Source organism: Poromitra crassiceps (assembly GCF_964638095.1).
Source record: "Poromitra crassiceps genome assembly, chromosome: 7".
NCBI classification, from domain to species: Eukaryota; Metazoa; Chordata; class Actinopteri; order Beryciformes; family Melamphaidae; genus Poromitra; species Poromitra crassiceps.
The window spans coordinates 12,977,116-12,988,918 of NC_139628.1; the positions used below are offsets into that span (position 1 = coordinate 12,977,116).

At 46.8% G+C, this 11,803-nt stretch overlaps 1 protein-coding gene across 1 annotated transcript; it reads right to left on the reverse strand.

Annotated features, from left to right (window-relative positions):
- Positions 1–1,258: 1,258 nt before the first annotated feature.
- Positions 1,259–7,427, reverse strand: LOC310779418 (dickkopf-related protein 2-like; the record flags this gene model as incomplete). Its single annotated transcript, XM_083639953.1, has 5 exons — positions 1,259–1,698; positions 2,536–2,679; positions 3,601–3,757; positions 3,904–4,061; positions 7,319–7,427. 5 exons carry the CDS (start codon positions 7,425–7,427, stop codon positions 1,259–1,261), a joined length of 1,008 nt encoding a protein of 335 aa, XP_083496079.1.
- Positions 7,428–11,803: the final 4,376 nt, after the last annotated feature.

The following is an 11,803-nucleotide window of genomic DNA, read 5'->3' on the forward strand; positions in this document are numbered from 1 at the left end:
GAGAGAGAGAGAGAGAGAGAGAGAGAGTGAGAGAGAGAGAGATTTGATTTTGTCCATACCACCCAGCCCTACTTCCTTCCTTCCCTCCATGTTTCCTCTCTCCTCCCCTCTGCCAGTCTCTCTTGCACCAGTCAGTCTTTCCCATAGACTGTAAAAAAGATGGCTGCAGTGAGGGTGACGTCTGTGGAGTCCCGTTTTGAAGGCTCGGGTTTGGCATTTTGGCCACTACCATCTTGTTGTTGTTTTTTGCCAGAAGTGACGAGAAGGGGTTTCCCAGAGCCGCAGCACCGCCTGCTATTGGTCCATGATTGTCAAGCTGCGCGATCACTGGACAGGCGACCTGTCAATCACGCCCAAAACATACTCTTTTTCTATCGTCTATTTGACTCTAAACAGGTGAGTTATATAGAACGGTTGTCACGAAAGGTGACATTCAGCCTGGTAAACCAGCCGGTCACATGACCTCACATTTCATTTCGTTCTACCAGACCGTCTGGCCTCCAGCTTTCACCCAGACAGTGTTTGTAGTGGGCGGAGGAGTTGGGCGGGTGTACTTGCCTTGACAGACAACTCCTTCAGCCAATCAGCGTTGGATCCAGTCAAACCCAAATCCACTCGGGAGAACGGCCGCTGTTGCATACTCCTGTACTTGCTTAATTGTTGTTATTGAGTCAATTTCTGCAATAACTGCACTTTATGGCGGTTTAAACTGCTCGAGGCAGACAGGCACGCAGGCAGCCATTACTGTTGCCAGCAGTGTTCCTGATTGGCCAACTTGCGCTGTCAATCACAGGGCACTGAGCGCAGTCGCTGATTGGCTAGAGCACTTTGTAATTTCTGAAAACACCCCCCCAGGCCTGGAGGCCAGACGTAGAACGAAATGAAATGGGAGTTCACGTGACCGGCTGGTTTACCAGACTATAGCTGAAATTAGCTATGAGACCAAAACCGTTTTTTCGAACCAGGCTGTAAACGTGTTTATTTCTGCTGTAAAGTCAGCCAGGCATTTTAACATGGGATTGAAATGGGGAATGACTTCCTCTTGCAGCCAGCCTCAAGTGGCCATTCTAGGAACTACTCTACAGATTTTATCACTTACACATAGCTTCATCTGTCCGACCCCGAGCTTGCCGTCAAATAACAGTATAAAAAGGAAACTTCGTGGCCATTCAAGGAACTGCAGTTTTTGGTACTTCCGCGTCAGCCTCAATGCGACCGAGCAAAACTCCCCCCCCCCCCACCCCCCTCGGTCCTTTGCTCAGTTTCTCTGGCACACGTGCAGTCTGGCCTTGGAGGAGGAGGGGAGTGACGCAGCAGACAGGCGTGAGATGTGAGACGTGGAACGTTGAGACGAAGAAGAGGCAAACTTGGACTTAGCCGCCGCCGCCATCAGCGAAGACGAGGATGATGATGATGATGATGATGATGATGATGATGATGATGATGATGATGGCGATGGCGGCTCCGAGGATGAAGGCTGCCGCGTGTCGGGCTCCGGTCGCAGCGTGCGACAGCTCAAACCGTCCCCACAGGAGCAGCGCTGGAACAGCTCCAGGCCGTGGTTCCCCTTCCTGCGGTGCCGCGTGCAAACCTGTCCCTCCAGCAACACCGGCTTACAGATGCGGGCCCAGAAGTGACGGGCGCAGCACAGAGCCTCCGAACAGTCCGACGAGCGCAGGCAGGGGTCCCCCACCTGACCTGGACACACATACGCACACACACACACATGCGCGCACACACACACACACACACACACACACACACACACACAGAAACACACAGCACACAGTTAGTTTCATATCATAACCCCATACATTCCCTATTTTTAACCCTTTCTCCTGCAGTGCTCCCGATTGGGAGTTTCTACCGTTAATATTCCTTAAGTGAAGTATCTGCTATCATATCAAACTATAGAAGTCCTAAAGGTCTCATTATGCTTTCCGCATCAGCGAGGAACGCGAGTGTCCGCGCGGAAAAGTGACGTCAAATCAGCAGACACGCCCCTCCGCAAGGCTCCGTGCGGACGGTTTTCGAGCGGCCGTGCGCACGCCGAAATTTGTAACTACGCGGACGCGGGCGGACAAAGTGGAGTTTTCAAGACTCGCGCTCAATTCCGCCTGCAGAAACCCACACAGAGTATACAAGCTCCACACGTTTCCTCGTCGGATTCCGTGTCTCTCATTTCCGTGCGGCCGGCCAAAGCGTCAAGCATAATCCAGGCTTAAGGCATCCATTGATACCAACCATGTCATGCTAGCTTGTCGGGAAGGGGGCTAAATAGCATAACGCTATTTAGCGTGAGACGGGGTCCGTCTCACCTCAAAATATCACAAGAATGTAAAACATTTTATTCTGGCAATGTGTCCCCCCCCCCCCTCCCCTTTTATTTTGTTTTTTTAGACGCTTCCCCCTGGGCGAGTTGATATCATGCTGTGCGGCTGTGGAGTGTCAGAAATAGTCTTCAAGAATTGAGTTAGCTTTTGTTGGTTTTAATGTGAATAAAAGTGTTAATGATGGTGTTTCTCGGCTGAAGACGAGGAGAGAGCGGTGTACCTTTGGCGGAGGGGGCGGCCATCTTCCCCCTCTTCCTCCAGCCTTTCTTCTTGGATGGCAGACTCCCTTCGTCCATGTCCGGGATCCTCTGAGACAGAAAGCTGTCCAGGTCTGGAACACATTTGTCTGGAGAGAGAGAGAGAGAGAGAGCAACTGTTAGCTAACTAGCCAGCAAAAAACACTGATGTTAATGTGAACATGCTAACGCTAGCTGCTACTAACATTAGCTAGTGTGCTAATCAGATATTAACAACAAGACAGTGATGTTTAGCTGTGGTTCTCAAACGTTTTCGCGTGAAGGACCCTTAAACTGCCACAAATTAGACCAGGGTCCCCCCCATCTGATAAGACTTTAGCTTTTAGATGTTCTATTACAGAAGGTACACGAAACCCATGACCAAAACAGTCATAGGCTACATTCTGTCATTCAGGGTTCAACTTCCCACACATTTCCATGGATTTCAAAACTGGTCCATGACTTTTCAAGGATCCATAATCTAATTTCCATAATGTGAGGCGGTGACTCTGAATCAATACCCGGAATTATTACCATAGCTACTGGACAAATAGGACACACCTCTTTATATTGGATTTTAGTTTATGTTACTGCATCACATTACATAGAAGCTATTGAAATAAAACACACGTTTTCCATCAAAAATATTAGCATAAAATACAAGAAGCACTAAAATCAACACATATTAGAGCTGTTATGTCAACAGCTACAGAAAACAAATGTGCCTTTATGTTACATTACATGGAAGGACGGTTATCCACAGAAAATTACTGTAAGAATTAATTTCATTACACACAACAAAATGCCATGACTTTTCCGGGCCTGGAAAATGACTTTGAATTCCCATGACTTTTCCAGGTTTTCCATGAGCGTGGGAACCCTGCTGATTGTGTTACTTGGAATTATAGTGAGAATAAATCCTTCCCCTTTTTGCTGGGGACCCCCCCTCAAAGACCCCAGGGGGTCCCCGCGGACCCCATGTTGAAAACCTCTCTACAGTATGTAGACGTGTGTTATGTGTATAGTCTTACTGTTGCTGCAGCGGTTGCCGGGGCAACACATGCCGTCTCTGTGGCAACGCCTCTTCGTCCTGCGGCAGGTGCGGCAGCGCGAGTGGGTGTGGCCTCTGGAAGGGGCGTGGCAGTAACTCCCCTCACTGCACTCCAGGTCACTGATGCACTGGTAGAGCTACAGAGAGGAGAGAGGGAGAGAGAGAGAGAGAGAGAGATACATGCTATTTTACCATAACACTTCACAAATTGCATTGCAAGATTTTTGATCACAACAATCATCACACAAAAAGAGATGGGGGCTATAAAGCGAACTTGACTTACGGTCAGGTCGAACCTGGGGTCCCCGCTGCTCCTGTTGAGCGGCATGGCGTGACTCTCCCTCAGGATGACCGTCCTGATGGAGTTCAGTCGGACACGCCCCTCCCCCCCGCCGGGCCACGCCCACACCACGAGCAACAGCAACGCCAACCATGTCATGACTGAGGAGAGAAATATCCTACACTTAATAAAGTGACAATGTTTTTTTTTAAATAACAATAGTTTCAAGTTTGAAGTTTAAACAGTAGTTACCACAAGGATGACATATTTTTGTAGGCCAGACCACTTCCTGTTCCCCTGTACGGGAAGGCAATGGGAGTTTTTGTTTGGGGATTTGGGTTAACTTCCTGAAGGTCTGTGGTTAACAAACGTTTATGAAATGGAGAAGCTTTCGTTTAGCAAGATAATCTTCCCAAATGAGGACCACTTTTGTGATTTTTGAAACGTAAATGTTATTTTCGCCATTTTCAGGAAAAGGATGAAAAGAATCACAAAGTGGCCCTGGTTTGTGAAGATCCTCTTGCTGAACACAGAGGTCGCAGTTTCATCAACTTTGGTTAACCACAGACGTTATTTAAGCATTGAAACCAAAACCCCCATACAACATTCTGATGAGAACTGCCTCCAGGTGCTAAACACAATTATTCTATTGGGGATTTTATTTTATTTTTTAAAGCTCGAACCCAAACAGATTTGAATTTAAGTTTCTTTAAAAATGTAGTGAGAGGCCAATTTCTTCCGGAGAGATTGGTGGCTGCAGGCGGTTGCACCGGTGCAACACGACAGAGGCTCTCCTCCAGTGAGGAGCTGTGGGACAATACTAATTAATGTTGAAGGGATCCTACCAAGATAAATGTAGTTCTAATTTGTCTTTTTGTATATTTTTAGCTAATTTAGTTATAGTCCCCCCCCCCCTTTGTTTGTGTGAGGATGTATTGTGATGTTGTTGTAGTGTCTGTTAAGTGCAAATAAACAAATAAATAAACAAATCCTCATTCAAAAATCCCATTGACTTCGAGACGAGGGAACTAGGAAGTGTTAACATCCGGATCTCAGGCAGGTTTGAGGATTCACTCCTGCAGTACTCTCCATAGTCTATGGTCATATGCGCATCAGTAATGAATACAGGGCAAGAATCTGGCTATACAATAGCCTATATCACGACACAGGGGTTACAAGATATATTGTGACACTGTAGACAAGGAGATATAGCCTATTGTGATTTTGATCTAATTTTAAGAAAATTGTCATAGTATAAAGAACACAACACTGGCACCATAAAACCTAGCAAGATAGATCTAAAAGTTGTTAAGGTTGGAGTGGAAAAGCCAAACAGCTGACGCTTACAACACTGCTCTCTAGCGGCCGGGGGGTTTAAACACAACACAAAATGAACCAGTGCCACAAATCTTTGCATGTAGCCCGATAGCCTATATATATTAAAATGATTAGTGGTAAACAATGTAACACAGTGGCCTATTAGATAGCTATATAAAAAACACACCAAATTAATATTTAGCTTTAGTTTTGTCTTTAAGCTTTTTGGGTGCTTTATGTGTCCGGCTCTCTGCTCTGGCTTTTCCTAATGTTTGGATATAATGGTCCAAAATGAAAAATGAAAAATGAAATTGCATAGCCTATAGGCTACATATGCTATTTTTTTATTCATGTATTGATGATGCAGGATAAACTATCGCTCCAGCCGGCTCCAACTTTGTTAGGAAGCGTAGACGAGTACTACGAATATTTCCATTCATGGATTTAAGAGTGAGGAATCTTTCAAGGTCTGTCTGAAGGCATTTATTAGTTTGTGACTCTGGGAATTCCCCCAAACGACTGTATCTGTGAACTGTCTCTTTAACTAAATAACACACATTTAGGCTGTTCTCGGGTTAGGGAGGTTAGGTTCTATGTGATATCCTTCAATAGGCTAATATAATCGCAAAAGGAAAAATAAGAAGAAAAAAAACACATTCACTGAGCCTCCCCTGAAACTGTTTGGAGTTCCCCTGGGGAGGCCCGCCTCCCACTAAAGCCTCCAAAAAGCCATGCCAACAGCCTACGGCCTATCAGTGATTTAAAAAGTAAACGGTGAAGAGTAGAATGGAAAATGCTACAGAAATGGGCTAGTAATCATCGTTCACAATGTTTACCTTTTTTGTAGAGTAAAGAAAAGTGAACCAGTTGAAAAGTTGGAAAATGTTGAAAATAAATCCAGATGTTTAGCTCCAGTACAGTCTGCTGCTCGCCCCGCGCCTGCGCTGTGACTGACTGACAGGTGCTGCTCTCCAGACTCTCCGTTTTATATCCACCATGCAGGCTCCGCCCACAAACACCCTATCGCGTGTGTGTGTGCGTGCGTGTGTGTGTGCGTGAGAGAGAGAGAGAGAGAGGTTGGGGTTGGAGTTGACGCACGTGTTGTGACTCCTGGCGCACACACACACACACACACACACACACACACACACACACGCGCACACGCGCACACACGCACACACACACATCGATACCCGTGCAGTGCGCCCCTCACCAGCCATCGATACGAGTTTGTGAGAGAGAGAGAGAGAGAGAGAGAGAGAGAGAGAGAGAGAGATGGAGAGAGAGAGACGGAGAGAGGGAGAGCGAGAGCGAGACAGACAGACAGACAGACAGACAGACAGACAGACAGACAGACAGACAGACAGACAGACAGACAGACAGAGTTATATTATGTATGGCTCAGAAAGACATGAAGCCAGTTGAAATCTGGACCAAAGTGGGCGGATTTTGACTTTTATAATTGGGGTGGCTTTGAAGCCAGATTTAGAGACATTATTATTGTAGAATTACAACAGTCTCTTAATAACAATAACAATAACAATAATAATAATAATAATAATAATAATAATAATAATAATAATAATAATAATAATAATAATAATAATATAGTTGTTGTTATAATTGTTTTATTATTGTTGTTAGTATTATTAATGTGAGGGTAATTATTGTTCAATAAGTATAAGAATGGAAAATTAGAATATGAGTAGAATTACAGAACATTCTTACTCATTATTGTATACTAGATCAAAACAAACTTCTCAGGAACAAGTCCACACTCTAAAAGACCACAGGATGACCAAACTTTCAAAGATGCGCTTCATGTGCTTCATCAGGTTCATTCATGGAGCGCATATGCGAAACGTGTTGTTCTTGTTGCAAATAAATCCTGTGTTTTTGAAATTTTGCTCATCCTGCAGAGTGTGCGGTCCTCATATGGACTTGTTCCTGAGACGTTTGTTTTTATAGTATTTTGATTTCTCTTGCTGCGACCAGCACCTCCCGTTTTGGATGTGCACGAGATCTCCTATTGACCTCACTCATTATTGTATGTTTAGTCATCTCAGGAAGCCTCCAAGCAGGTCATTCTCTTGGAACTCACCTGCCTTGGGAGGACCGCATATGAGAGGAAGAGGGCAAATTACACCAAGCTGGTGGAAAAACTGCAGAAGCTGCTGGGCATCACAGTCCCTCTGCAGGGCCCCCAACATGCTGGGCATCACAAGGGCTAGTCCCTCTGCAGGGCCTACATTGTAGGCATGTTGTAGGCCCTACAACATGCTGGGCATCACAAGGGCCAGTCCCTCTACAGGGCCTACAGCATGCTGGCAATCACAGGGATCAGTCCCTCTCTACAGGACCTACAGCATGCTGGGCATCACAGGGGCCAGCAGGCAAAGGGCCATCAAGTTGGCCACCGAGGCAGCAGAAGTTGCTTCAAGGTGGCAGTGGATCAGGAGAGGAGAGCCCTGGGTGGGTTAGAGCTATCTGGACACAAGCCGGGGCTTGAGCAACCCTGGCTGGGTCGCCTGGGCGAGGGTGTCTGATTGTTGTAACCTTTCTTTGCGCCAGTCTGTAGTCCCTACATGTTTTAAGAAAACCACCGTAATTCCAGTCCCGAAAAAAACAATTGTAAACTGCTTAAATGACTACTGCCCAGTAGCACTTATCTCCACCATCATGAAGTTAGTCAAAGTCCACGTTACATCTTCCTTGCCCTCCTCACTAGACCCTCACCAGTTCACCTATAGGCCAAACACAGATGATGCGGTAGTATTCACACTGCACTCTGCTCTCTGCCACCTTGAGCAGAAACACACCTACGTGTGGATGCTCTTTGTGGATTATAGCTCTGCCTTTAACAGCACAGAGAGCCATCCAGACTCATCATGAAGCACAGAGAGCTGCGCGTCAGCACCTCCCTGTGCAGCTGGATCTTAGACTTAGACTTAGACTTAGACGAGCAGACCACAGGCAACGTCACCTCCTCCACATTGACACTGAGCACCGGTGCCCCCCAGGGGTGCGTGCTCAGCCCCCTGCTGTACTCGCAGTTCACCTATGACTGTACGGCTACACACCGCTCCAATACAGTCACAAAGTTCGCTGACGACACCACCATCATCGGCTGATTCACGAACGGAGATGAGTCGGCCTACAGAGCAGAGGTGAGAGTCCTGACATCGTGTAGCCTGGTAAACCCGCCGGTCACGTGAACTCACATTTCATTTCGTTCTGCGGGACCGTCTGGCCTCAAGCCCTGGGAGGGCTTTAAGCAGAAACTGCAAAGTGGAAGAGCCAATCAGCGACTGCGCTCAGTGCCCTGTGAATGACAGCGCAAGTTGGCCAATCAGGAACGCCACTAGCACTGCACTAACAAAACAATAATGGCCGCCTCCTTGCCTGTCCGTCTCGAGGAGTAATGTCAATGTTTGTCTAGTTTAAACAGCCATAAAGTGCACTTATTGCAGATTGCAGAAATAGACTCAATAACAACAATTAAACAAGTACAGGAGTATCGCCGCAACCGCAGAGTTTCTTGGCGGAAAAGATGTTTTTGCCGTTCTCCCGAGTAGATTTGGGTTTGACTGGATCCGACGCTGATTGGCTGAAGGAGTTGTCTGTCAAGGCAAGTACACCCGCCCAACCTCCGCCCACTGCTATACACTGGGTGAAATCTTGGCCAGAGACGGTCCGCAGAACGAAGTGAAATGTGAGGTCACGTGGTTTACCAGGCTACTGACATCGTGAGGTCACGTGACCGGCTGGTTTACCAGGCTACTGACATCGTGAGGTCACGTGGCCGGCTGGTTTACCAGGCTACTGACATCGTGAGGTCACGTGACCGGCTGGTTTACCAGGCTACTGACATCGTGAGGTCACGTGACCGGCTGGTTTGCAGGCTACTGACATCGTGAGGTCACGTGACCGGCTGGTTTACCAGGCTACTGACATCGTGAGGTCACGTGACCGGCTGGTTTACCAGGCTACTGACATCGTGAGGTCACGTGACCGGCTGGTTTACCAGGCTACTGACATCGTGAGGTCACGTGACCGGCTGGTTTACCAGGCTACTGACATCGTGAGGTCACGTGACCGGCTGGTTTACCAGGCTACTGACATCGTGAGGTCACGTGACCGGCTGGTTTACCAGGCTACTGACATCGTGAGGTCACGTGACCGGCTGGTTTACCAGGCTACTGACATCGTGAGGTCACGTGACCGGCTGGTTTACCAGGCTATGGGGTCAGCATAACAACCTTCTGCTCAACATCAGCAAAACAGCAGCGGTGGAAAGGTCAGGATCAACATCACACCACACAGGCGTGGTCGTGAAGGCAGCAAGACAGTGTCTCTTCTTCCTTCAAGCAAAAGTTGATGGGAGTCATAAAGTCATCAACGTTTGAACCCAAATTCGCCCCTCCATAAACTTGTGTTAACCACAGACCTTATTTTATGCATTTAAGTGAAATCCCCATTCTAAAAGCCCATTCACTTTTCGATTGACGAACCCGGAAGTAGATACTTCCGGACTCATTCGTGCAGTGCTCTATACATATAGAAACAGGGGAACAAGAACGTATACTGTAGTTCTCTTAACTACCGGGTACAGTACCTATTCTATCATTGCAGGGTCTACTGAGCAATAATCTGGAAGTTTGGAAGGAACTTTGAGAGATTTGAGACTGGAGTTATTCTTTAACTACTGCTATCTTTGTTATTTCAGGGTACAGTTGGACCATAAACCTGAGCAAAAATCAGGATGTTTCAAGATAGATGCATCATTTAATTGGTCAAGTTAGTTACAGGGTAACTACAGGGTAATGCGGGCTGTAATCTAAAGCTTCTCAGGCCTTATCGTATTCATCCATCTATTAACAACAAGTCCTGTCAACGCGCACAATAAATCATATCAGTCTATAGAAAAAATACATGTCAATAGAGTCAAGCAGGAAACACCACAGCCTACAGACACTACACACAATCACTGCATTGACAGATCAGCTTACCCATTGTTAACCTTACCTCGATCTACCAACCATCTCTCTCTCTCTCTCTCTCTCTCTCTCATGTCCTACTCTCTCATGTCTCTATTAGGCAGATAAAAGAGTGAGAGGAAAGCAGTTTCACTCCTGTTAAACTGATATCACACACACACACACACACACACACACACACACGGGCGTGCGCGCGCACACACACACACACACACACACACACACACACACACACACACGCAGCTGCAGGTGAGGAGAACATTACATTTAATTGTGGTGTGTGTGATATGGGTTATGTAAGACGATTGTGTGTGTGCGTGTCTGTGTGAGCGTGTGTGTGTGTGTGTGTGTGTGTGTGTGTGTGTAGGGCGTGCGCGTGTGTGCGTGTGTGTGTTTAGGTGTGTGTTTATCCAGCCCTGACCACAAACACCAAACTAAATGTTGAGTTGTGATTTATCTGATGGGAAGTGTGTGTGTTTTTACATAATCATCATATCTTGATGACAATTATCTTTGACAGGCATGTAACAGTTAACCTTTCCACCCTAAAACAACAGAGAGAGAGAGAGCGAGAGAGAGAGAGAGAGAGAGAGAGAGATGGGGGGGCGGGTGCACTAATGGTTTTAGGACAATGACATAATTTACCAGGGGGGCAGTGCACTTTTTCAGAATGTAATATTGGACCTTTAACCTCTTAAAGACTGACCCCGGGTCAGTTTTGTAACGTTTGATGTCAAACACACATGAGGGCGTGCTGCACAACCGCACGTCATTTGCGCCAAAGAACTTACATTGATAAGAACCGAAGGCTAATTGTTCCACTGCAACATAATGACTGCAGCGATGTTCTCTCTTTGTTCAACTCTTTGTCTGCGCGCCCACAGCGGAAATACCGGAAACAGATATGCCTCCATGACATCTCTAAAAAAACACGTTAGTTTAGAAGCCGCAACAATATTATCAACAACTATAGCCAACAGGTATCAAAGCTAGTGGGCTTCATGGAAAGATCGGGTCTCAAACGGGTTTAACAGTTATATCAAATTGCCGTTTTGAGCCTGGCGAACACTTAGATCACAAATGTAGCTAACAAACGTAGCTAACAGCCAGCTAGTCTCGCTTGGCAGACTCTCTCCCTACAACGGGAGAGAGTTTCGCTGCTAATACCTCCGCTCTGGTTTAGCGGGGGGGAAAGGCTCTGTTTACCTTTACAAACATCCACCGAAAGTGCCAAGCAGGCACAATCCAGAGCCAATCGTTTTCAGCGTGTAGCAACCGGTAGCAACGAGTTAGCATTGTTGATGTTGTTTCACAGCGGCAGAGGCATTTGAGATAGACAGATTCATCGCCGAGGGAGCGGAAGGGAAATCCATATATGGTCGCATCCGGTCAATTAGAGCGGAGCCAATGGCAGAGCTTATACCAGCAGCCTCTTTCCATACAGCCAGACTAACAGCTAGCTCATGCCAGAGGCTATTTACTGTACTAGAAATCACGCGCGCGAGACTCTGGACTGACAGACAGACAGACACCGCCCACCCACCTAGGCGCCATCGTGCAACTGTGCGTCATAATACATCACAGTTCCT